The 27,676-nt window shown below is 39.8% G+C and overlaps 1 protein-coding gene across 2 annotated transcripts; it reads right to left on the minus strand.

Moving 5' to 3' along the window:
* Window positions 1-195: 195 nt before the first annotated feature.
* CARNMT1 (carnosine N-methyltransferase 1) lies at window positions 196-25,680 on the minus strand. 2 transcript variants are annotated; one of them, XR_008233583.1, is made up of 8 exons: window positions 25,263-25,680; window positions 21,189-21,384; window positions 20,021-20,184; window positions 12,594-12,734; window positions 7,090-7,268; window positions 4,099-4,208; window positions 3,090-3,193; window positions 196-2,800 (listed from the first exon to the last, which is right to left on the minus strand). XR_008233583.1 is itself a non-coding variant. In XM_052777870.1 (8 exons), the coding sequence occupies exons 1-8, from the start codon at window positions 25,610-25,612 to the stop codon at window positions 2,699-2,701; spliced, it is 1,350 nt and encodes a 449-aa protein (XP_052633830.1). In that variant the 5' UTR covers window positions 25,613-25,679; the 3' UTR covers window positions 196-2,698. The 2 variants fall into 2 exon arrangements, 1 of the variants encoding a protein (XP_052633830.1); XM_052777870.1 differs by having other exon boundaries at window positions 4,095-4,208; window positions 25,263-25,679.
* Window positions 25,681-27,676: the final 1,996 nt, after the last annotated feature.

A 27,676-nucleotide genomic window follows, 5' to 3' on the forward strand; every position in this document is an offset into this window, starting at 1 on the left:
GGCGCGGCGCTCGGCCCCGCCCACCGGCGAGGGGCGGGCTGCCGGGGGTGAGGGCTGTGCCCCGGCGAGGACTGCCACAGCCGCCGCCACACCTGCCGTGCTTACGGCAGGCAGGGTGGGGGAAGCAGGAACAGAGAAAGCCGCCGACAGCTCCCTCGTACCTCAGAGCAAAGGATAAAATCAAACATGAGGGAGACCAGTCATACGGCAAATTTTAATATCCAAGAAAAATCAAGTCCATGACACACGCTGAAAATAGTGGGAAGTTCACGATTCCCCTTCATACCTTCATAACTGATTTTAGAGTGTACTGTATATAAATAAAAATATGGGACACTTTACACATTTGTCAAACTTGCTCCACAGAAAGAAGTATTACACTGAAGATTATGCAGGATTTTATTTTACTCCCAGTACCACGTACAGTTTAATAGTTTACATGGTCTTGGCTTCAGCTGATACAACACCTTAAGCGTTTTCCCCCCCATGTATACAATTGACTAGAAGAATGTGATCACATTCAATAATACATGGTCATCCCTGCACATAAAACTACAAGTGATGAATTTAGAGAAATCATAAATAGGACTGCAGGTAAATCACTAATCACTCATACAGCTTATTCACAAGATTACTCTGCATTACTAACTCTTAATGCAACTGTTATAATTTAAAAGGAGAACAGTGGGGAAAACCAGCATTTTCTACATTAGAAACAGAAGCACATCACTATATACCTGATGTAAGTAAATAAAAACATATTTTCCAAAAATAACACAAAAATGGCACTTGTGACAACATGGGGTGGGAAAGAACAAAACCACCAGAACAAAGGATATCGACATTCAACCAGAAAGCAAGATTTCAATTGCCTATTTGTGAAAAACAAGAACACCACAGTGCAAGTGTAACTACAGACTGGGTAGGAGGCAGAAACTGGGCAATATTACAGGTAGATACACTACCCAGCAACAGCATAATTGACATTTACCTAACATCCTATTTCAAGGAGCTTGAAAATCAAGTAAAATACTAATATTCTATATAAGGAAAAAAAAAATCAGAATGAAAGCAAAGAATCACAAAGTCCCTCAAAAGATAAATAGCACAATAAGGAAATTAAAGCAACTTTTTTTTTTTTCTCCTTATTTTTAGGTGTGCGAGCGCTTTTATTTTTAATCTACTTGTTGCAATGGCAGTGTTTCAGCTTTAAACACATTTTTCTTGGAGCATGGTAGAACTTTGACAGTTCTTTTATGGAGCTAAATCTTGGTCGGCCACTTTTAGGAAGACGAGAGAATTCAAATAAGACTACTTTAAACAAAGCTCTAACTGAAAACTTCTGTACACAAGAAGCCTTTATTCTCAAGGATTCTCAGCAGAAAGGGGCACAACACTGAAAGATACCCAGGCACATGTTCTCTCACACAGTATTGAAACTATATAAAAAAAAAAAGTGTGTGTTTTCCCTCCTTGCAGACTTTCAATTTAGGAACAAAGGCACAAATTTCTGGCCTTAAATGGGAAAAATCCAAAAGCCAGTAACAGATCTATTAAAGAGATGCGATTGGGACATCACCATGAAAAAAGGGACTAGAAATAATGGGAAACAAACAAGCTAACGTCCAGTGCCATTATGACCAAATATGAAAAACAACTTAATTCCTTATGATGTTTTATATTTTAAAGAAATTTTTATAAATGGATGAAAAATAGCACTTAAGGTAACCAATATATTAAGAAAACAAAATGGCTAACATGACACCTCCTCTCAGCACAGTGATTATTAATTAATGTTTTCTCATGTACATAACTTCTAAGTGACAGAAGATTCAGCCTCTTGTATGGTATCACAATTTGCAGATTAAATATTCACCTAAGCCACATCTGCCAGGAAAAAAAAACATTAGGAAAAGGAACCAAGAAGTCAGTAAGTCACAAGGGTAAACAGATTAGTCAAAATTGGTGTTATTCCGGAACTGAGGTTAACATACCAGAGGCTACCCTGTGATGTGCTGCTTTTTCTTCACTCAGTATTCTGCCTTCACACAGTATTTCAAATTGGCTCTAAGTTCTGTGTTTTGATTAAAGTGTGAATAGTGGTACAGTCAAAGTTTACAATTTGTATAATAATCTACTTTGTTTCAGTTCCACAGAAAATGCTCGAACAGTTCTGATGGCTATTTTATCTATCAAGAATAATTTTATCACTTTCCAACCATTTCAGACTTCATGATTTTAAGTGTAGGTTTAGAAATACTTCTCTAAATGTGACACAGCTAGTACAGTAAGCACCTCTATGCATTCCTAAAATCAGAAAGTAGAAAAAAGAAAATCATTATAAATCTATGAAAAGTGAGGCAGCATATGCAGAGAATTAGCCTAGGTATGCCAAACACTAGTATTTATTCTCAAGAAAACTTTTTTTGCTCTTATTTTTAATGCATTCCAAAGCACAAAGACAGTGTATGTGATCATTTCCTCCCCCGTTTTCACAAGTATATTACAAATACACATGGCATTGTACATGTCTGGATAGCAACAGAGATATTAAGAAAATAGACACTATCTAAATCCTATTAGGAATAAGAAGGCACCACTGATTCGAGGTTGTGTCCAGACATCACCCAGTCCATTTTATTCTCATTTCTACCTTTCAAGCCATCATTTTTTTCTGATTAACCTATTCAGACCACTTCTATTCTGGTTTTCTCACCACAAACAACACGCATTCATAGTAGTATTTCATCATGGAGAGTTCATTCACAGTGTAAGTTGACAGTACAGATTCTTTCTCCACCTGAAAAACAACCCCGGCAGTTTTCAAAACACCTTCTCTACAAGAATTACACAAGTTTCTGTTAATAAGAAAGAAATTGCTATATACTTACTAGATTTCAAGGCCCATCTATACATGTCTTAAAAAATGAGGATAGCAAATAATTTGCAACACAAACATTTAATTCTCCTAGAAGTTATTAGTATATGCCATTATGTTGAGCTAAATTTAAGGTAAGGGTTTATTCAAAGCAGTTTATCTAGTTTATACCAATACTACTTACTTATTGCAAACTACAGCGTCTTCTTACCTCTATATGGAATCCATATTGCAGTATAACATTTTTTATATCCTCGTAGCTTAATTCTATAGAAAGTTCATTTCCCAAGTTTTCGAAGTGGTACAGGAGAGGACCTAGAGTACAAAGATACAATGGAGATGGCTATCAAAAAGACAAAAATATTTTAAAAATCAAAAGCACACACTGAAAGTCCAAAGAATGCTTATAGCTAGACTCACATATTCAAATACAGACAAAAGAACACACTTCCATCACTCAAATATGATTTTTATAACGAATTTCAGAATCAATGCAAAATGAAAACAAATAAGTTCAGCTGCTTATTCAACAACAGTCTCATTTCTTACCAAACTGTGTTTTCTGAATCTTAAAATTTCTTCAGTCTAGCATCACTGCTGTCTCTATAAACAGAAGACAGGACATACTGTGACCTACACTCAGTAGCTCACTTGACTGGCCAGGACTCGTGTAGTGACTGACTGACCAGTGACTGACCAATTTCTACCATCCAAAATGTTTAACTCCTGAGTTTTGTCTACCATTCCTTCACCATGGAAGACTTAAGTCTCTTTTCTTTTGAGCCAAGGCATAGATAAATCTCATTCCCAAAGCTTCTGCTTAGAAGCACAGTACAAATTAGACAACAGATTAAGAAAAAAATGCAAGGATGTATTTACACGCAAAACAAGTCCTGTTTTCTTAGAAAAAGAGCAAAAAAGAATACAGGACACTACATTTGTCAAATAACAAATGTTTGATGCATGAATGCAAAACCTCCCACTGGGAAGATTTAATTCTCTATTTAAAAATCACATGGTGTTGACTCGATTGTAACTAGCAAACATCTGGACATATTCTGAACACATCTGAGGTAACTTCCAAGCCCTAGATGTTTCTAGCTCTATAGAGTTTTCAGCACAGACACATTCATCCCCACAACTCTTTTCAAGTACTAGATGCCTGTTACATGATCGAACAAGTCAGGGGTAGCAGGAAGAGGTTGGTCACACTTGCCTACATTTATCCATATTCCTCCAGGCTTTAGTATTTTCCATATAGTATCAATGTAATCAATAACATTATGTGCTGTATCTATGAAAAAGCAAGTCGCTATGCAGTCCCATGTATCTGCATAAAAAGAGCAAAGTATACAGAGATTAGTTTCAATGTCTCTACCTCTGTAAAAGTTCATAATTAAACTTTTTTAATTTGTTTACATTTGTATTGTTTATATACTCAGCATATATATATATTTATTTGTTTATATACTCATTTGTTTGTATACTCAGCATTACCTTCAACTAACAACAGCTGAAGGCTCTCAATTTCATTTACAAGTAAATAAAATATTTTGGTTTATGTTAAAACCAGTTAAGTTTGGGCTTGTGTGACCTATATATATGTCTGTGTGTATATATACACATGCACACTCTAAGATATTACACATATTTATTATTTATGCATTTTATAAAATTATTAATATGCATTATGAGATATATTTATATTCTATACCGTAAAACGTAAATATTATAACACATTTTACATAAATGAAGGCCCAAGTGTGCTGTTACTCACCTGTCCTATGAACTTCATTACCACAACTGTTAAAAATACAACTACAAAAATAGTGATTTTGAGCCTCTCTAGTTAATACCTAGAGCAATACAAGTCTGTACACTAAAGTGTACTTTCACAAATCACATAGCTTTAAAACACTTTATTCAGTATCTGAGTATTTCTCTAGCTGTTTTTTACCACTTAATGTAACAAGCAGGATCTTTCAAAGTCTACCTTTTAAAGCATGTCTTCCTCTTTTTCTCTAAACATGTATCCTTGAAATGGCAAAAGTTTTAAGTTGTGTAAATAAAAAAATTAAAACTCAATTTATGCCAGTATCAAAGGTTCTAATGTAAGACAGAACCTTCAGAAAATTAAGTAACTATTAAGAAAGGCTCCTGCCAGAAAGTTTCTTGAAGTCTAGCTGCACAATAAGGGGCAGATCAATAACTATATAATCCTGGTGAACAATAGCTATGGGTCTAATAGGGACAGAAAGGTGGAAACAGAAAATAGATGTCTCGGGTGATAATCCAATACTGTGTAAGGAAAAAATTGTGACTCCTACAAAGGCATATATTAGAATATTAGACTACATATAAAACAACTGGGTAAGTGCTACCCTTGATCAAATCCCGAATATGCAATTGGTAGAGTAGGCATAAATAGGATAGTCTTCTACAGGTTAATTCAACATTAGGTTAGTCATAAAACATTACTTCATAGCTGCAATGAGGACAGCACAACTAACCTGGTATCACAAGAAAAAATGAGGTTATTTGTCCTGACAGAAGTCTGAATCTTTGATAATTATCATGTCCATAAGATGCTTCTGAAATATTTACTATTGGCAGTCACTAAGTATATATTTTTTTCATTTGTAATTTGCTACTACTGAAACAGTTTAGTTTGCTTTTACAACAGGAAATAAATCAACAAAAAAATACTCATGTTTCTATTTTTTATACTAAAGAAGAGAAGTGACTAGTTACATTGTTCCCTTTGTAGCTGTATTAGGTTTGTGTTACAAGGTTTTGGTAGCGGGGCGGGGGGGGCTGTACCAGGGGTGGCTTCTGTGAGAAGCTGCTAGAAGCTTCCCCCATGTCTGACAGAGCCAAGGCCAGCCGGCTCTAAGATGGACCCACCGCTGGCCAAGGCTGAGCCCACCAGCTACAGTGGTGGCAACTCTGGGATAACATATTTAAGAAGGGAAAAAAGAGTTGCAGCAGGCACAGAAACAGCAGCCGGAGAGAGGAGTGAGAATATGTAGGAGAAACAACTCTTGCAGATACCAAGGTCAGTGAAGAAGGAGGGGGAGGAGGTGCTCCAGGCGCCGGAGCAGATTCCCCTGCAGCCCATGGGGAAGACCATGGTGAGGCAGGCTGTCCCCCTGCAGCCCATGAAGGTCCACGGTGGAGCAGATATCCACCTGCAGCCCGTGTAGGACCCCATGCCAGAGCAGGTGGGTGCCCGCAGGAAGCTGTGACCCTGTGGGAAGCCCGTGCTGGAGCAGGCTCCTGGCAGGACCTGGGACCCCATGGAGAGAGGCGCCCATGCTGGAGCAGGCTTGCTGGCAGGACTTGTGACGCCGTGGGGGACCCACGCTGGAGTAGTCTGTGCCTGAAGGACTGCACTCCATGGAAGGGACCCATGCTGGAGCAGCTTATGAAGAACTGCAGCCCGTGGGAAGGACCCATGTTGGAGAGTTTGTGGAGAAGTTTCCCATGGGAGGGACCCCATGCTGGAGCAGGGGAAGAGTGTGATGAGTCCTGCCCCTGAGGAGGATGAAGCGGCAGAAAATAACATGTGATGAACTGACCGTAAACCCCATTCCCCGTCCCCCTGTGCCGCTGGGGGGGTTGGTAGAGAATCCGGGAGTGAAGTTGTGCCCGGGAAGAAGGGAGGGGTAGAGGGAAGGTGTCTCAAGATTTGGTTTTATTTCTCATTACCCTACTCTGGTTGATTGGCAATAAGTTAAGTTAATTCTCCCTAAGTCGAGTCTGTTTTGCCCGTGACAGTAATTGGTTGAGTGATCTCTCCCTGTCCTTATCTTGACTGATGAGCTTTTCATTATATTTTCTCTCCCCTGTCCAGCTAATTTGGAGTAAGAGTGATAACAGCAGCTTTGGTGGGCACCTGGCGTCCAGCCAGGGTCGATCCACCACAGTAACATCACTTTTCTAGATCAAGTAAACCTTTCCATGATACTACTATGCTGTCTTACTCTAAAAGGAGCTACCACAACAAAGATCTGTTAGACAAGGAGGTATCCACATTTTGTTATAACTAAGAAGAAAAGCTGATTTGTACTAAGAAAATCTTAGTACAGTTAGTACTTTTTGCTTAATGCTTGTAGATACAGTTCCCTTCTATTTGTAATCATTAACTGTCCCATAACAAATACTCTGACAATACAGTTACATGGATAGCCTAGAAGCTTGCATTTACTCACTGCACTCGGAATAAATTTCTTGAAAATCCCCTGCTGTCATAGAGAAGTTTGAACCAGAAGGAAGACTGTGAGGATCAACATCAGGGAAATAAATTGGACGTATCTGATCAGCAGATCTTCTGTTATTGCTAAACTGATGAATCCAGGGATAAAGCTTACATGAGTTAATTTCAGAGCATCTGCAAAATACAGAAATCAGCACAATTCAGTTTCAACTCATTGCTCATCTATTATCTATAAATGTAGGAGTCAAAGACTTTCACCAACATCTATTGTTTTGTTGATAAAGTTCTTGCAAAAGCTACATGTTTTCTAAAGGACTTTTATCTAGTTCATAACACTTCAGACCGCCCATCAATTTATGAACTGATCGAAAACCCAATTCTACTCTTGACACACAAATTACCACCACAAAATAACTGCCTTTTTTAATTTTAAAATTTTCTTTTGCCACTTTTTTACCATTTTCCCCAACTTATTTCTCCACTGAAAAGAAAATGCACAAGATTCTTCAATAAGATTAACAAAATTTATAATTTAGTATGTTCAGTAAAGCTAAGCCTTTCTGAATGATTTTTTTCTATTAAAAAAAGAAAATTAGTAACTTTAGTTACATGAATTTTATTGGAAACATTTGTTCTCATTCTAGACTTTTCTGTCTTTTTTGAACCATAATCATAGGGGTTTTGAAGCACAGCAGAACAAAAGCATTTTTCAGACGCTAACTGAAAGGATTCTTCTAAATTTCAATAAATAAATTCCATTTTGCAAAGCATAATAGTTTTGCACTGGATGTCATTTTAAGTTAGTGACATCTGGAGTGCTGCAATTATGCTAAGTAAACAGGTCTTTGTAAAATAAAATTTGTGGGTTGACATGACCAACTACGTCAACTCTTACTTTACAAATTGATAAAATACAGCATTAGAGTATAAAAAGCAGCTTTTCCCACAGTTTTAAACTAAAAAATGAATTCATTTTCTTTCAGAGACAACAGAGGACACATCCATCCCATAAACATGTATTGCCAAACCCTTCATAAAGTGCAAACAATCTACCAGGTTATAGAACATGCACTCTTTTGGCTGGTGGATAGAAAACATCTGTAGTCAGGTCTTTGAAATAACATTTTTTACCTTCTTCATGTCATACTTATATTTCATTTTATCAGTAAAAAAAAAAAAAATACAAAACCAACCTGTAGATGAGCAGCAGTATACTGCGCTCATTAAATGCCTCTATATAGAATGAATAAATAAATAACAGATATATGCCGTCAATTAAAGGAAAAAAAGCAGGGAAAAAACCTTATAACATTGGCAACATTATATTCAAGAAAGGCATTTCTATTTTGGTTAAAAAACAAAACAAAACAAACAAAAAGCCACCCCCCCCCAAAAAACCCAAACAAACAACACCCCCTCAACAACAACAAAAAACCCCACCCCAAAACCCCGACATTGGCCAACAAAATGTGTGTTAACTATTCTAGCATTCTCCTTATGTTCCCAGTCAATCTGTATTATCCTCAGAACATTTTTCTTTAACAATGAAAATTTACCCAAAAGCAAGGTAAAGAAAGTAAGAGATCCGAGCAGATTAGAAAGGAGGGGGTTTTTTTCCGAACTATAAGGGAACACACACACATCCCTGTATTTTTTTTTCTCAGCAAAAAGTATATTCATGTAGACTTTTGAGCAGTCCCCAAAAGAATTCCAAATTTAATATAAAAGACCAATCCCTTTCCATATTCAAGTTCTAAAACCTTCCTTTCCAGCTTCAGTAATTTATACTTCAAAACTAAGTACTGCAGTCCTTCGCAATTCCATCCTTCCAACAAAAGATGAATGATGTAAGTTATGTTGTAAAAATCTAACATCTTCAGCTAGGTGTGACACACTTCAGTATTTCCATAGGGGCAGGGCATTTATTGTTCAACATTCAGTCAAAAAGACAGTTCTGGAAAAGATAGGTAGGTCAAATGCTACTTCTGACCACAGATTTAAAGATAAAATGCCTAACTGTTTTCATCCCAAGGCATTCTTGGACATGCAACAAATACAGTTAAGCAGCCTTCTCAAATGCCAAGATTTATCTGAAATTACATTCTCCCCAGAAAGTAAGTATTAGCCAATTATTAGCATGAATTCTACTGGTCTTAATTAAAGCTTTTTTAAACTAACCCTACTCTGGCTTGGCTACAAAGTGATTTTCTATTACTTCAGCTGAACTTTCTCAAATATTAGTAGGCTGCTACTGAACAGCTGTTGGACCAAGGCTACGGACCACATGCTCTGAATCTCCAGATGCAAAAAACAAAGTCAGCAATCACCTGCTCCAGTCTCCTCCACACAGATACCACCCTAGTGTTGTTTCCCCTCCTGTCAGATGTCAAAGGCAAGTAACATATGACCTGTGGTTCTAGACTGCCTGAAAATTTTGGTATGCTTTCCAGAGCCAGGACAACAGATTATGCTTTTCAGTTTTTTCTCTTCCAAAACATATAAGAAATGAAGTGTGTCTCTACATCACCAACGATCACCTCTGCCATCTGTCATTATATTCAGAACTCATGTAAACACTAGCAAAATACAGCAGCAATAAGAACCTTACCCATACAAGAAAAAGCACAATTTCCCATACAAGAACTGCAGCAGCCTTGGAGCCATTGTAGCTTAACTACTGCAGGGTCACTTTGTTTTCAAATTAGAGCTTCCTCAATGGAATAATGCATTCTAATTAATTTCAAATACAGTGACCACAGTTATGCTTTGATGCACTCTCTACATACCATGCTGTGCAACTTTATCCACAGTAACAAAAGTTCACAATTTAAGAGAATTATACCACTTCGTACACAGAAGACTTAAGTCACTGTGCCACATCTAGGAGCCCACTGCAGTGGTTGGCTGGACACTCAAGACAGTACTTTGTCTTCCTAAAAATAAACCAAGGTCAAAGAAAGAAGGTATATCCAAACTAAGAATGTTAGCAAAATCCTCATGGTTTTATCAACTGAGAACAAAAATTAATTAAATTAAGACTGTAGTTAAAAACTAATTTGCAAAATCCTTCTTTCTTACCACTCTTCCTGAACTGGTATCTTCAGCTTATATTGATCATTGCTGTTTCTTCCAGTTCCAGGAAGGCAAACATCCATTTCAGAAGGCTAACTGCGAACAGCCACTTAAGACTAAAAAGAAAGACCCAGAAGTCCCTAACACCTTCTTAATAGGCATTCCAAGCCCACAATTAGATCTGGCAGAAAGGAATGCTTGGACTTCAACTGAATTGACTGAAATTCAGAGTCACATTAGCAGTATTCTCTTCCATGCTAACAAGGAAACTTGTAACTGACAACTTGCCCAGCAAAGATCAAGATTACAGCAGCTGAGCAACGCTTAATTTTGCTGGCTAAAATCTAATACTGTTAGCAAATCTCATGCATATACACCTTTCCTAAATATCTTATATAAACAGAAACACCACATGAGCATTAGATGCTAAAAATGATTACTATCATAAGCTAAGCATGGATTTTCAGGAGAATTCCACACATAGGCCAAAGACTCATTATTTAAGGAAGACAAAAAACATGTCATCAGAGGTAGCTAGGGGTGAAGTTAACTTTCAGGTTTGAACTGCTATGACAGCTGATGAGTGCTCCCAAAGATGGCAAATGAATACTTGTATGCTGCTTTAAATAATTTCAGAATTTCCAAAGAGCATAAAAACCAGCAGGGCTGTATAGCTAAGGACAAGAAGAATGTGACGCCCTTTCAGTAGCTGCAAGCTTTAGATCAGCTCAACTGTAATATGCAATTTCACCACCAGATGAGTCACTGTCCTACTTTCAGCTGGGGAAGAGTTACTTTTCTTTCTAGTAGCTGGTATAGTGTTATGGTTTGGGTTTAGTATGAGAAGAATGTTGATAACACTGATGTTTTCAGTTGTTGCTAAGTAGTGTTTAGACTAAGCCAAGGATTTTTCAGCTTCTCATGACCAGCCAGCAAGAAGGCCTGGAGGGGCACAAGAAGTTGGGTGGGGACACAGCCACGACAGCTGACCCAAACTGGCCAAAGGGGTATTCCATAACATGTGCTATCATGTCTAGCATATAAACTGGGGGGAGTTGGCCTGGGGGGATCGCTGCTTGGGAACTAACTGGGCATGAGTCAGTGAGTGGTGAGCAATTGCACTGAGCATCACCTGTTTTGTATATTCCAATCCTTTTACCATTATTGTCATTTTACTATTATTAGTTTCCTCCTTTGTTCTATTAAACTGCTCTTATCTCAACCCATGAGTTTTACTCCCCCTCCCCCAATTCTCTCCCCCATCCCACTGGGTGGGGGGGTGAGTGAGTGGCTGTGCGGTGCTTAGTTACCAGCTAGGGTTAAACCACAGCTGTCATTTAAGAAAGACATAAGAAAAAGAACAAATAAACCTCTGGCAAATATCTGTTTTCATCACACTGACCAATACTGTTTTAAGGAGACATGCAGCAGCTGTAATAAACAGCGTTTCCCCCTTGTTTTTGAACAGTAAGCTATAACAGATTTAATATCATCACAGTCTGCTGTGGACAATCAGTCTACAAACAGGGCTCCAAAACTTCATGACAATACCAAATACAAGCCAATAGTTTAGGTGTTTTCAGTCAAGGTGTATCATTTCAGATTGAAGAATGAACTGGCAAATTCTGTCTCTCTGAACCTGGTACCAACTCCCCCAAAAAACAAAACACCGTCTCAGACCTCTTTCATACTTGTCCACCCGTAGTCTTCCCACCCTCTTTCTGAAAACGAACAATTGCATTTGCTGCCTTCTATCCTCTCTAACAAGTTCATTATAAAACCAGTAATTTCCAATTTAGGTGACAGAATACCAAATACAGAAATGTCACTCGAAGTTGAACCTATAAAGCAAAATTTACTACCTTCAAATTTAGTATTTCAGCATTAATTGTAGAACTATTAACTCTATTATTTTAGCCACTTGCTTAAGAAGTGGTTCAGCATGCTTCAGTGGTTTCTTTTTCATGTCAAAACAGTGCCTAAAATTTTAGCATGGAATGTAACACTTTCTTTAACAAGATTCCTCTGTTACTACTCACCAACTCTAAGTACCATGCACATATTAACTAGCCTATATTTGACACCAGTGAGATAGGCATGCATTTTACAGAAACAGATGTGAAATAAACCATAAAACCTATTCAAGATTTTGCAGAAAATCTGTGGTACAATCTAGAGATTTTAAGTCTCGTAACTTAAAAGCCATGCTTCCTGCTATAATTTTAATGACTCGGATAAGAATGGTTTCCTCCCCCATTTATCCCACTGATATTTTTTTTTTTCATTAAAACATTCTACGAGTGGTTATGTGTGTCCTGTGTTAGGACTTACAAATCTGTTCTTGTGAGTTCTATTTATTCAAGTTTTTCTCATTTATAATTTTGCCTCCCTAGGTTTCAATCAGCAAGTAAAACATAAGCTATGTACCTGTTGAGTACAAAGTTAGAAGAAAAGAGCATAAAGAGGCTCCATTCATTTCCTTGGCAAGCATAACCGAGCATAGCTATTTCCCACGCCAATCTACCTAGCCCAGCACCAGGTACCAGGATATTAACTTTGGAGAAATCCCTGCAACAGAACAAAAATAATAGTTAAGTCTTTATCTGATACCTCTTAACAAAACTTACAGAGGTCCAGTCAAACATTTCCCCCCACCATATACTTAGATATTATAATGTATTTCCTGTATGACTTTACTTTTTAAATGCAAACTGAGCTAGTTCTGATGACATAGGTTAATTGTGCAGTCAAAACAATTCACAGAAATGACCCATAAGAATATATACAACCCTCATTCAGAATACAGAGCACAATTACAAAACAGTTCTTTTCCTGAACACTTTTACAGTTATCAAGCTAAAAAAAATCTTAAGTGAATCAAAGAAAGAACATTATCATATAGCACGATTTATTTTTCTGTAAGGCTCACTGATAACTAGTAACCAAGAAGATTTCTAGAATATTTACATCACATGAAAAATAAACAAGTATTTTGACATCAGAAACACAAAACAAGCAAAACTTCCATAAGCTGATGAGCAATTCAGACTGTAAAAACCTTAAAGTAGTTACCTTCTCAGCAACTGTGGGTTTTACATATGCTGCTCACCGATTTCACTGAAGCACATTAAGTGACGTAAGATTTCCTAGATCGAAGTACATTGCAGCTCTCTAACCCTTCAATTCCCATAACTAAGCATCCAGCTGAAGACAACCAGCAGAAGACGTCTGGCAGTGTGTGTTTACTGAGATACCTAGAAAAACCTCTCCCATCTTCCAAGTTCAGCAACTAATAAAGAAAACTAAGAATCTCAAAATTTTCTCCTCTTCCAGGCAGAAAAGGCAATATATACATATTCTAACCATTAGACTTCCATCACAATGCAATCAAACCTTCACTCACAGACCAAGACACTGCCACAACAAACTGAAAATATACGTAATCTAAAAAGAAACAATTTTTCGTTTTCCAGTCATGAACAACACTTCATCATTTCATATACCAAAAACCCAAGTATGAACACTCAAAGACTACCCTCTCTTTTGCATGTAACCTTCAAAGACAAAACATACATTTATCAATTTATATGCAACTAAATGACGGAAGCCACTATCAGCATTTCCAAACATGATGAAAGAAAGCAGAACGCAAAGCCTGTGACTACATAAAAATTCAGGATGCCAAAAAGGGTTCGAAAGAGTTAGCATGTTGCATAAGCATGAGGATGAGTGAAGGAGTTATGCAAATTCTGAAAAGTAGTACATTTCTGAAGACTATTACCCAAAACCAAAAGAAAGCATTATTCTCTTCTGAAGGTCACACAGACTAGCAAAGCAGTTTTAACAGTGCCTTTTGGTTTGTGGCTTAATCATCTAATTAATGAAACCTCCCAAATGGAAAATCAAAGTTCTTCTCATTCCTGATTTTCATTTCCATTCCATTATACTTTCAGATTCTTTGTTTTATTATTATTATACTGATTGGCCAGCCTCCTCTCCCCACAGCTGTTGGGCTGACAGACCAATGTTTTTATGAAATTATGATATTATTGTATTGATTATATTGAATATTATTATACCAATTAACAAGAAGCAGGAAATCAAGACTTTGCTATTACTTAAGAGCACTCCTGTGAAGCAACGGTTCTCCTTATCTCTTCTAGAAGGAAAGCCAGCAGAAAGCTAGCCAGGAAGTTCTACTGAAAAAAAGAAAGATTAATTCAGGGGAAAACTACTTGCTCAAGATGAAATTTTTGAAAATAGGGACCCAGAAAGAGGAGGAAGAAAATCCACTTTCTGGGAGAAGCTAGAAAAACCTCAATCTTACAGCTTTTTCTATTCGTAGTGGTACACTGTTACTCCAAATGCATTTCTAACCTCATCTATTTCTTCATTTCCTTACAATTTAACTTTATTTATAAAATATTTAGGCTAGCTCTACACAGGTTTTTGCACCCCCATGTGGACATTTCTATAATGAGGGGGTTGAAAAGACTTATGCCACTTCAACATTATCACACATTGATTAGAAAACACACTTTTCTTAAAACAACCTAATAACTAATAGCTATGCAGGGCACCTTTATTCATCCTAAACCAAGATAAAGCCTCTAACAGCCAAGTAAGTTGATTTTAAATTGCCTGTAATTCTCTTCCATCTTTTTAATTCACAATAGAAAGCTTTTCTATCTCTCAACTAATTTTCCCAATTCTCTCTTAGAAAATAGTTGATTTTAACTGCACCTTCCTTTGCACCTTTATTAAGGGTCTGCCTGGAAACTTGCTAGCAATTTAATTTATATCTATCCTCTTCATAAGAGTTGCTAGGGTCTGGTGCTGGTCACCAACTTCATTTCAGCATACAGAACACAGCTAACAATACAATATAATCAAATCTGAGTCCACTAACATTGACACTAGCCTTCCAAAATGGTTTAAGAGTATTTTTTCAAATCTATAATACCAGAAATTAGGTATGTGGCAAACTTACTGCATAACAAGTGGTGACTGTTGATAGTGTCCTGCTATCAAAAAAAAAATGCTCAAACACCTTTTACTTTTCAAGACTTAAAAGGAATTTAGTGACAAACCATTTATGAATTTCAAAAAAATTAAGGTACAAAACCAGTGGTAGTGTGAGCATGCCGATGCACTATATAATGCTAATTTTTGAATCCTTAGAACAGCTAAGAATTTTTAATTGCACAGAAACTGCTTTTTTAATGGCTACAGTCATAAGATAATTTAGGGGGCTAGAAAAACCTGCTTTCCTTTGGTGGTTATGCAATTGCTGCAGTAGCAAAAGACAATTAAAAAAACATCCAAGACTGTGATAACTGATAATAGCCAAAGGTTACCTACAGTGAAACTAGTCTTGAACTAGCCAGCAGCAGCAGGATTTCTATGACACAGATCTAGCACTGGCTAGGAACTTAAATAGGTATCCAACAAGTACCCATTAAAAACCTGTGGGGCAATAGGGAAGAAATATCAATAGAGAAGAAATATTGGCCTATCAACCCAACAGCTGTGGGGACAAGGAGCTGGCCAAAGAGAAGGGAAGAGGGCTGCATGGTACTGTTTGGCCCAACTACTGAAACCGCAGCAGTCTCTTAAAAAGACAGTGGAGAAGTATCAGAAACAACTAAAATCTGTCATGTCATTATTGTACTGCATTTTGCAGTGTGATTTATTTTCAGCTTTTAGAATTTTAATGCCATTAATGAAAATTTTAAGTTGGTGTCCTTTTTTAAAGGGAAAAAATATACATTATGAAAATAGAAGCTTCTTATTTTATGCCTATTGTGCTTTAACAAAAAAATGATGGTGCTGAAGGGGTAAACTGAATTTCAATAAAAGAAAAATTAGTGTGTGTCATCAAACACAAACCTCATTTTCATAAACTAAACACTGCAATTCAATGCTATCTAATGATAAGAAGTGATAAGAAATATACAGCCCATACACAGATGATCAGTGGAAATATCAGCATAGAATCACACTGTGGGACACCTTCTTTCCTGACGTCTTTCTTATCTCTCTAATGTTTGTAAATTTAGACAGTGAACAGATGCAATTCTCAGTATAGTATTTCTCATAATTTTACTGTAATCATATTTTCAGAGAGACAACTACTTATCAAATAAAATAATAACGAAGGTAGCTATAAAGCTCAATCATTTGAAGAGCAATTATTCTCCAAACTTAGCAGCTGAGGTTTATATACTTCCATGTAAAGACCTGCAAAGCCTTCAGTGGACTGCAGTAATACTGAAGATATAGTTTGCTCTTAAATCCAACGTTTAAAGCAAAGTTTAGACTAAGTGCAATGTTTGACAAGATTAAAAACCCTGCAAGAACAGATGTATTTTAAATGAAGTTAAATAAAATTCGTATAAGGCAGAAATTTTATCATCACTATAAATGTGACTGAGTACATGCAAGAAGTATAGCCAAGCTCAGGCTTAGTACTAATAAGCTATGTTTTTCAAATAGAAAGAAAACTAAGCACTGACGATTTCTTTTGGGCTGTCCTGCCAGCATCTTGGAAAATGCAATCAATTGCCAGACAGCATGATAGATTTAAATTTCAAGTTATAGGTGGTTCCAGAGGCCAAGTTAATGAATGAAGGAAAACTTGGAGAAAATACCTAAGTTCCTGTTCTTGGCCATGGAATAATAAACTAAAAGGTTAACTATTTCTTTGGTTCCTTTTGGACAGGAAGCTGATGATCTTTGCATCCTCTCACATAAGTAGGAAGGCTAACAGTAGAAGTAAAAGAAAATAAAGACAACAAAAGAAGAGGGGAATTAGAAAAAAAACCGAATATACCAGTATGCTTATTTAGATTGTCAACTTAATGTTTTCCCCATAAAAATTCTTTAATGAACACATTCCATCAAAAAATAAAAATGTACCTATGTTCTACTATTTTCTCCCACAGAAAGCAGTGATCATGGTTCATTCGGATCCAAGAAATCAAAGAAATTTAAAAGGCTTCATCAAAAAGTAGACAGTATTATAGAGACCCCGTGAGATTAAACACAAGTCAATTCCAACATGAATAACACAGGAAGTCTATCAGTTCTTCAGGAAGACCTTATCTCATGGGACTTCACTTAAAACTGCTTTGTTGATCCTACTAACAGATTCTGTGTTAAGGTGCTAAACAGAAAGAAGGAATTACTTCTGAAGAGGAATGGGAGGCAGAAACAGCTTTTGCCATTTTATTTTAATTTTAGATGACGGTCTTCAAAAGACTGGACTGAAACACAAGATAACAGTAGCACCTACTCACAAGACTGTTCTAATTTACAGGCGCTTTCCACCATTGCTTGTATCTCTTCTGCGTCCCAGAAGAGCAAGCATTTAGAGCACTTCTTTTCCTGTTCTTTGTGGACCCAGCTGAACCAATACAGGCTAATCTTGCAAAGAAGAGCAACACAAAATGTGCATGCGTGGAGCAAAACATACTTGAATAGTTTCAAAAATTTAAACTCCTTTTTCACATTATTCCAATGCATGGAATATAATGTTGACAAATAATGTTAACTAGAAACTGAATGTACAATTCCATTGAAGCCATTAAAAAGTAAAAGGTGACTTGTACTGACAGTTTTAAATTTAAAATATTTATTTCTCCATCTTTTTCAATGCAAAATGCATCTAGACAAAGCTGTTTTCATCACCCACTGCCAACAATACACTTTTTCTCTAGCATTCACTTCATCTCAGGAGACTTCAGCATTCTGTGCTACAAAAGGGAACTCTAAAGAAATGCAGAGCTGCACTGTGAGGTTGTATCTACAGGCTGTTTTCCTCCATCAGCGCCAACAGTCAGTCCTCTCCGGAGAAAACTTTGTACCCGCTATACACAACAGCCAGAATAACTTCACTACAGTTAGTTCAGGCCTTGTCCATCCCTTCAAACTGAAACAACTGCTCCCCTCCAAAACTGTAAAAAAGGAACCAGACTGACCAACCAGCTTGCCCTGCCAGGGAAGTTACTTCTCGCACAAGGGTGAGGTAGCACTGCCAGTTATGCCTGATAATGCACAAAGAGAACAGGCCCTCCTGAACATCTCTGCTTCTCGCCTCAAAGAGATAAATTACACCTAAGTAGGAGAGCCTCTGGTCACTAGGAAAAAGAGCAAGCTGATGATAGTAACGATACGTTAACAGAGAAAAGGTTTTACCTAAGTGCTAGGACAGCTCCATAATGATCATGCGATACTAAACTTTTAAACAGGTATATATGTAATACACATTTTATAAATAAAAAAAATTGTTTCATCTGACAAACTCAAACTTGTAGTAGTGATGTTTGATCTATACACTGATGTTTTGAGATTTCTGTAGTGACAAAAAAACCCCAAACTGGTATTTCAGAGCCATTACAACAGGGACAGAAGCACTGTCACATTAGTTGTGTTTGACAACAACAAACAGAATTCCTGGTAAAAAAGCACAAAGCTATCAACTTCAGATTCACCCAATCTGTTACCACATGTTGTTTCCTAACACCAACTGGAAGTTTTGAAATAGAATTGATGATAAATGTAAAAGTCAAGACTTTTCACCTTCAGTCACATATCTCTTGACGTAAGGTACCTCTCCCATAACCAAAATGCTTTAAAAGCTAGCATACAGAGAAAAAGGTGAACTGCTACCTTGAAGATTAGGATGATTACTTTCAAAACTATGACTTTTTCTACATCTGCACATCAGAGTTACATCAGGTAATCTGTAGTATTTAATTCATTTTTATCTTATTTAGGGCACTATTAGCACTAAAAATGTTGCAGAAAGTTCACCTTCAGATAAAACATTTTTAGTGGTGCATCCACCTGGAGATAAGTTATCCCAAGGCAAAAGAAGAAACAACCAACTATGTTCACTCCCATGTTCTGCCACCACTAACAGTCTTTACTAATGAAAAGATGGCTAGTGGAAGATATTTTCAAATTGGTAGAAATGCATTATTAGCAATTACTGAGAAAAAAGGAAACCCACAGTACCACTAAGCTATATCAAACCTAAGTTCTGACCCGTTACATTTATGAGTACAAAGTTCACAGATTTTTCCCATTATAAGAGTGTTAAGTTTAAACTGAAATGTACTTTATGATGACTAGGCTGACTAAATGACAGAACCATTAACACATTCTTACAGCAGTAGTACCTTCTGAGATTCTACTACTATACTCCTACTTAAAGTTACCTAAAACACCCCGCCAATGACTATTTTGGTGGTGTTCACAATCCAACGCAGTTACAAAGCTACCCTCACATAATGCAGCAAGACTTTAAGACTTGTCTTGTAACACCTATCTGAAACCAAGGCTAGAATTAAGTATTTGCAGGGTAAATTCTTAGTGCAATAAAACTGTGCTAGAGGTTAAGAGTCTTCTTTCCTCCTTCCACCATGAAGGGCAATACTCATACTCGCTGCTGTCACAAGGGTCCTTCCCTTCATCTGCATGCAGCACACGCTCTCTGAGAATCTGCTAACCTGCACACTTTACCGCACTGAGCACAACTGAATTAACTTCACAACTTCCTGAGGTCTCTTATTTGAAAAGTTAACAGATCTCCCATTACATCAAGCTGCAGGAAAAAAAAAAAAAAAAATTATTTCTTGTTTACCTGGTATTCCTTTCTGAAGTTTATGACTATGCTCTTTTCCAACACCTTGTATTAGAAACAAAAACGTTCTTGATTAAAAAATAAATTCTACTGCATTCACAATAATTTCTGTATTTTTAAATCCAAGCTTTTCATTACCTGACAAAAACTTGTTAGATTAATGCAACAGCGTATGCCCACATAAAAGTAAGTCTTAAAACACTATTACCATCTTTCTTTTGGGAAGTTCTTTACAATTTCACTAATGATTGGCTGGTAGCAGGAATCTCTCTCAGGCTTTCCCTCTTCACTCCAGTCTCTCACAAATTGCTTCAAAGTGGATTTTAATTTATCCATGTCAAACGTTGAAGCTGGTGTAATCTTCCCTCTTCCCTGATTAAAGTGGGTGGGGGGGAAAAGTTAGTGGAAACTGTACCAAGTACCTTTAGTCTTGAAAGGAAAAAAAAAAAAAAAAGTAAATTATAAACAGACAAAAGCCATGCTATAAGGACTGTTGGGAGTTTTATCTGACAAAGCACTCGCCTTTCACTCCTGGGACCAGGGCTCAAATCCAACCCATAATCCCAAACAAATTGAGTTTACTGATCTCAGTTTGGCACCCAAGAGACCAAGGTTCCAGATCAAAAAACCAATACACAGTATGGCATAGCAGAGCACAATTGGTAATCCTTATTCAGGAAAGGACCAGGGCTTAGCTAGTGCAGAGGCTGACCTGCTTATCCTGAGAAGAGGATCCCTTTAGGTACTGATAAGGCAACACTGAGAAGCTCACATTAGAGCTGCCCATTACTGTTACCTTGCCTGCAGATACCAAAAAAGGACTTCAGTTTCCATCTCTGCCAGTCTTTTAAGTCTGAGCGCAATTTTTTTTTATAGATATGCCACACTGAAAGAGCAGGTAAGTAGTGAAAAAGTTTTTACAGATGAAAACATTAAAAATTCTTGGCCTATCTAAAATTGTAACTGATTTAGAATGCTTAACATGTAATAACCTACAGTAAGACAGACAATACCATTTATGCTCTACATAGTTAACTGAAAAAGTAAGTTTAAAATGTAACCAGGGTAGAACTAGAACTCTGGAGTGAAAAACTGCTTGTTTACAGTAAGTAAGTACTGTCATTTGCCAGATTCACAATTAGTTTCCATAGGTATAACTACAAGGACTAACAACAAATAGTTTTATTAAACATCAGTTCTACAAGATGTGAAAGACAAGAGTGAGAAAATGTAAGCAAACAGGAAATAAGAAAGGGGAAAATAAAGAAGGCAAAAAAAGACAGTTGGAGGCCTAAAGGTGCGAAAAACAAATGTAGAAAATCTCAAAAGCGTACAGAATTTAATTTTGGAGTATGAAAAATTCCATTTTAACATACATCTTCTCCATATTCTTTATTTTCAAACATATGAACGCAGTCATTCACAATGGTCTGTAGTATCTCTTGATTATGATCAATGCACTTCCGAATCTTGTCAAGGTGAGGAAGGAATTGAGGAAGAAGATTCTGTTGGCTAGGTGGGAGAGATTTAAACTGCCTCTCTGTTCTGTTGACTCGTTCGTGCATATTTGTTCTAAAAAGCAAAAAGTTTAAGGGCTTTAGACATTAAGAAGCAGTACACACACTAAATATAAATAATTCACTCTAAGCTACTCTAATTACAATTACTCATTTCTTTAGACATAGAAAGTGATCAGACTTTGCAATTCCTTACTAGAGAACAAGTTTTCAATATTTTTTTAGGCAAATGTTTGTTTTAAGCTTTAGTTCTACATTACTGCTCAACATGCTGCAGTTTAAGAGGACCATTGTTTTCTTCTTGCAGTTTCATCATCAGCCACTCATTTCCAGCACAGGTGATGGCTATCTTAATACATGGATCTACAAAATTTAATGACCAACCAGCCCCCAAACCCATCAAAACCAGCCAGATTGTTTCACAAATGCAATTTAAATTGAATGAATAGCTGAATGCTACGGTAAACTTTAGCTAGAGGAATAATGGGACATGGAGCGTGAACAGGGATCCTCAGAATCAACTGCTTCTAAAAGAACCATAGAAGTCACAGCTGGACCATACTGGAGTTCTGGCAGCCTCAGTAAGACACTAAGCTACCCTTTTTTTTTTTCAGCATATTCCCCTCAAGTGTGAGTACTGTGAATTTGATCAAGTAACTGATCCAGGCTAAAAATAACTCCTCCACTTCCCCAAAATAGAAGTTCCATAAAAAAGGTGAATCTACTGCCACAAGAAAGAGGTCTGGGGTTTTTTTTTCTTCTTCCTTCTCCTTACCCAGAACAGTTCTGCTCTCCACCTTGTTCTAGCACTCACCAGGCCTGGCACAAAGCTCATTTAAGTTGCTAACCCTGAAGAGACCTGTATAGATTTTGCTGGATTTGATTTCTGTCAGTTTAACAAGTCAGGTTGGCTGAGCACAGTCATAAGAACTTGTTATGGGTTTGTGTGACACGGGTTTTTTGGTAGTGGGGGAGGGGGCTGCAGGGGTGGCTCCTGTGAGAAGCTGCTAGAAGCTTCCCCAGCTCCAAGTCGGACCTACCGCTGGCCCAGGCCGAGCCCATCAGCGACGGTGGCAGCGCCCCTGGGAGAACAGATTTAAGAGGGGGAACCTGCAGTGAGTAGGGGGATCGGAATGTGAGAGGAACCCCTCTGCAGACACCGAGGTCAGTGCAGAAGGAGGGAAGGAGGAGCACCGGAGGAGGGGATGCCCCTGCAGCCGCTGGTGAGACGGCAGGCTGTCCCCCCCCGGAGCCCATGGAGGGGAGCGGAGGCCCCCAAAGATGGCCATGAATCTATGGGAAAGCCCACGCTGGAGCGGTGCGTGGCTGAAGATCAGCCCTCAGAAAGGACCCACGCCAGGGAAGTTTGTGGAGAACTGCAGCCCGTGGGAAGGACTCGCGCTGGAGCAGTTTGTGGAGAACTGTGTCCCGTGGGAGAGACCCCACGCTGGAGCAGGGGAAGGGTGAGGAGTCCTCCCCCTGAGGAGGAAGGAGCAGCAGAGACAAGATGTGATGAACTGACCCCAACCCCCATTCCCCATCCCCCTGTAGAGAGAACTGGGAGTGGCGTTGAGCCCAGGAAGAAGGGAGGGGTGGGGGGAAGGTGTTCCAAGGTTTGGTTTTACTTCCTAATATCCTTGTTTTGATTTGATTTGTAGCAAATTAAATTGATTTTGTTTCTTCCCCAAGTTGAGCCTGTCTTTTGCCCATGACCATAATTGGTGAGTGATCCCTCCTTGTCCTTATCTCAACCCACGAGCCTGCCTTTATGTTTTCTCCTCATCCCACCGTGGCCAGGGCAGGGGAGGGGGGGGAGTAAGTGAGCAGCTGCGTGGTGCTTTGTTACCAGCTGGGCTGAAACCACGACAGGACTCTAGAGAGAGAGGTCACAAAGCCAGGACAAGGGATACTGCCCCTTTTGGCTGCAGCAAATCACTTTATCAGGTCAAGTCATACTGCAGTTTCTCAAACTCTTGTGTCAGCATACAGCAGCACAGAGTTGAAAACTAGCTGTCAGAGAGTAAGGTGCAATTGCTGCAATTTTAGCTGCAACCTCATTCTGGAAATTTGACCAGTTAACATCTCTAAAATTACATATATGCTACTAAGAAGGGCATGTTCATTGCAATAGCTACACTGGTTTAAAGTGACATTTAAGAACAAAAACCAGAGAAGGAACAGTAAGAAAAATAAACTCATCCTCTATATAACACACATCAGCTTAGCTTAGTATCATCATCTTGAAAGTTTTGTCAGAAAAACTCTTTGAACTAATCCTCCACCCTTTCATGTTGAATTGCAACCTTCTAGCAGAATGAATAGTTCACTGAAATCAGAAGAACTACGCACAAAGAATGAAATTAAGTCCATGTATCTCCAGAAGACAAGAACTTTAATCTGGACTCATCTGAAAGCATGCTATTGCCTTATTCATACAGACATTTCCAATTAAATTATTTTTGACTAGCAAGATATGTAATTTCACTTAAATTCTCAGTTATTTCTTTGAGGCAGAGGTAATTAAATTCTATTTCTGTACTGGAAATTTGAGTTATATCCTTTTGTTACGTGTTTACTTAAACTGAAGTATTCAAAAGCAACCCAGAGCCACAGTTGACCATGAGGTTGAGAAGGATGTTCCCAGCTTCTAAGGCCTGAGGATACAGGAGGTGTGCTACCTTTGTGGTTTACCACCTAGCCCCCATCTTTGCTCAAATATGAACTGGAATAAAATACATCTACTCTGTGTGTATTTTGGCATTTTGCACACCAGGTATATGACCCCACTTTTGGAACAACACAACTACATCACTGATGTAAGTAAATTACAGTTGGTTGTTGTGCTAATAGTAATAACTAACATAAAGTCTTTGGTGCAGCCAAATTGAATTAGAGAATTCCGTTTGGAAGAGACATTGAAGTGTCATCTAGACCAACCTCCCACTCAAATATTAGTCCTGGAAAACAACAACAAGAAAAAACCCAAGACATAAAAAGAGTAAACAGGAGAAATACTCTAAGTATGACCCACTCCTCCCAAGAACTCCACTGTCATGTAAAAATTATGCTTGTTTTACATTGACAAAAATTGCCCAGCACATAATAATGATTCACACGATTGGGGTTTGACAACTGAAGTATAGAAATATGTAGTGTAGCTCTAACCCAAATCTGCTTCCCAAGCCTAGAGTAACAGAAGAGTTTACCAAAATACTGCAGAGGACTGGACTTTTTCAGCCAGTCCCCTCCACCTCGCTATTTGAGTAACTTTTGTTTCTGCTTCCATTCAATGGATTCGGATATAAAGTCGGGTCCCCGTCCCCTCGCCTTAATCTCATTCCTATAAGGCCATCGAGGCCTTTACTGACTCCACAAATGTCTAGAAAACTAAAGTTATAAAAAATGGCATCCATCAGCCCTATCAACAGGTCTTATCTCTCGTGCAAATTAACACGTCGTTCAAAAATTTCCCCAACAATCGAAACACCGTTTGCACTTCTTTACCAGCAGGAACTACTATTGTGTTGAGTACTCTACAGCATTTTAAAGCATTTTATCTTATAAAAAGAGACCTTTCGCACCCTCTTCAGGTGCGTCTTACTTTGAGATTACTTGTGGCTTCCCCCCCTTTTATGTTTCCTAGCCGACAAACACACCGAGGCGACTTTGGGCGCATTTAGAAAGGAAAGGGGAGCGGAGGTCCCTTCCCGACTCGAGTTTCTGTCCCCCCGCCACAGGCACGGCGCTCCTCGGGGCGTACAGACCGAGGGCGGCGGCCACACGACATGCACGGAAGAGGAAAGAGCTCCGGGAGCCCGGTGGGCCGCCCGCGGGGCCGGCGAGCTCCTGACACATGCGGAGGCAGGTGGGTGCGAGGAGGGAGGGAGGGGACGCTCGCCGGGCCCCACGCACGGGGCGGCAGGTCTCGGTTACCCGTAGTATCGGAAGGCGTTGATGATCCTCCGGAAATGCTCCCGCTCCAGCCGCTCCTCCTCCGCCGCCGCCTCCTCCTCCTCCCCGGCTGCCGCGGCCGCCAGCGCCCTCGGCTCTTGCGGCTGTCGCCTGCGCCGCTCGTCGCTCAGCGAAGCCGCCTGCTCCACCTCGGGCTCGCCGCACCCGCCGACCGCGCTCTCTCCCGGCCACGGCATCTGCTCCCGCTCCTCCTCGTGGCCCCGCCGCAGCCCCCTGCGCATCGCCTTGGCTGGCGGATCCCTCTCGCTCGGAGGACGCGGCGGCAGCGGCGGCGGCTGCGCTTTACGGGACACGGCGCACGTGGCCGACATCCTCGCAACGGCCGCCGCCAACGGTCGCGCCCCGCGCGCACACTCCTCCGCGCACTTCCGGCGCGGGGCGGAGGGAGGCAGACCGAGGGGCGCCAAGCCTGCCCAGGCAGGCAAGCAGGCAGGGAATATCGCGAGAAGATGGGCGGCAGCAGGCGCAGGCGCACCTCTGCCGGCGGTGGGTGGGCCGGGGCGGCGGTGAAGTAAGGTGAGGTAACGTAACGTAACGTAACCGGCAGACGGGCGGGCGTGCGTGTGGCTGCGGCGGCCGCCAAGTCTCGGGTGATTTCTGCACGGGCGACGAGGTGGCCAGGTTAACGGTGGAGCCCCCAGGCGAGAGGCTGAGGCAGCCCCGCGGCCGGTGTTTTAGATCAGTGCCCTGGCAGAGTACTCGATATCCACACGTTAGCTGCCGCAAGGAGGGAGAGAAGACTCACTGTGGAAAAGTGCTAGTCCCAGCCTGTAAAAATGGCACGCTGGGTTCGCCACGTGGCAGCAATGATGCTGAAACGCCTCTGAAGCAGACCTGAGGAGGATGCGTGCCTGCCCTGGCCCCTCTGGAGTCCTCACGCAGAAGTTAATGAAGTACAAGTTCAGCAGTTAATAAAGCCCGGCTCTCGCTCAGCGGGCCACAAGCCTCAGTCTGGTCGGCTGCTCCAGGTTGTGGTAAGTTAGGCATCCAGCCCCATCCCACAGCCAGCCACAAGCACGGAGGTTGCTGCGCTGATGAGAGGCAGGAGCCGCAAAGGGAGCCCTGCAAGTCCCTCTGCGCCGGACCAAAGCCGGAGTATGCTTCCTGAAAACAAGCACGAGTACCAACTGTGGGCAGTGAAAAGCAAGGAGGCAAGTTAAGCAGTGTCCAGCAATGCATGAGTCACTAAATGCTAATACAGTAACATACTTTCACACTGTCGACAATTGAGCACATCCTCCTCCACCTGACAAAACTTGTTTGACCAGGTACTGACACTGTCTGTGTCCTGCAGCAAGTCACCATGCACCTTTCCAACTTCCTTTGAGAAGAGGCGGCTCATACCAGAGGCCCTCCTTTGTATGGGCCTATCCCCTCCTCGGTTTGAGGACCTGAAGAGTACTACCCTACAACATTCTCTGTCTAAAGACATGCAGGAATTGGTAGTCTTTTAGTAAACCAAGGAATGTCAGCTGAGGAACAGAAGAGAAGTTTTTTGGCACACTAACCTCCTCTCTGTGCAAGTAGGAGCATCAGCCTCCTAACAAACACTCTCACTTTACTCAATGTTTTCCAGTTCTCTTCACTCTCGTGCTGCTCTTGCTGTCTTGCAACTACGTTAATTGACCCTCACTCTTAATGTTTTCCAGTTTTCTTTACTCTTGCGCTGCTCTTGCTCTCTTGCATCTACGTTAACTGACGGGACAGTTTTGACTACAAAGGTGTTCAGTGGCAGTGCCAGAGAAAGCACAGATATCATCCCCAGTTGCATAGACGAGTCATTGTTCCCAAGGGCATATTAAGCGGTTTCGTAAAGTAGGAAACACCGTGTATGTGACAAAACCAACATCTGAATCAATGATACAAAGTGTAAACAGTTAGAAATTCAGCTTTTAGACTTAACTTTGAAGGTTAGAGCGGGAGCAATAGCTCTGCGAGATGAAAAGTTTGTTCCTACTACATTGGCGTTTATGACTACTATACTGTCGTGTTTTTTCCCTTATTTTGATATCATGAAGAAATCACTTTCACTGTACTTGCATTTCTGTGCTTATACATAAGCCATTAGCCTTCTAGAGAACACCACCACTTCTATCGCCATCGTGTTTCTAAACATATGCAAGACACTTAGCAAAGCTTTCTTTCAGCTATGACAGCCTGAAGTTGCAACCAGCAGAGGGTGATGCCACTTCCGAAAGAACTTCCTTTCTTCACAAAAGAACCACAGGCTCCTGTCCTGCAGCTCTTCCCAACTACTTTACAGCTAGCACAGCCCTGGCAGTCAAAAGGCACCCGCCAGGGGCAAACTAGATTTTTCCTGTCAGGGGCTGTACCACCTTCAAAGCAAAAGCATTCTCCCAACATTCCAACATTGC

The sequence above is a fragment of the Harpia harpyja genome, chromosome Z (assembly GCF_026419915.1).
Source record: "Harpia harpyja isolate bHarHar1 chromosome Z, bHarHar1 primary haplotype, whole genome shotgun sequence".
Classification (NCBI taxonomy): Eukaryota; Metazoa; Chordata; class Aves; order Accipitriformes; family Accipitridae; genus Harpia; species Harpia harpyja.

Bases quoted from the DNA above. Each gene is read 5' to 3' on its own strand.
- CARNMT1 (XM_052777870.1), bottom strand. From the start codon at position 25,612: ATGTCGGCCACGTGCGCCGTGTCCCGTAAAGCGCAGCCGCCGCCGCTG. The intron at 20,185-21,188 runs GTATGTTAAAAT...CACTTTAATCAG, and splicing joins ATAAAGAATATGGAGAAGAT to GGAAGAGGGAAGATTACACC. The intron at 7,269-12,593 runs GTACATAGCTTA...TGTATTTTGCAG, and splicing joins TCTAACTTTGTACTCAACAG to ATGCTCTGAAATTAACTCAT.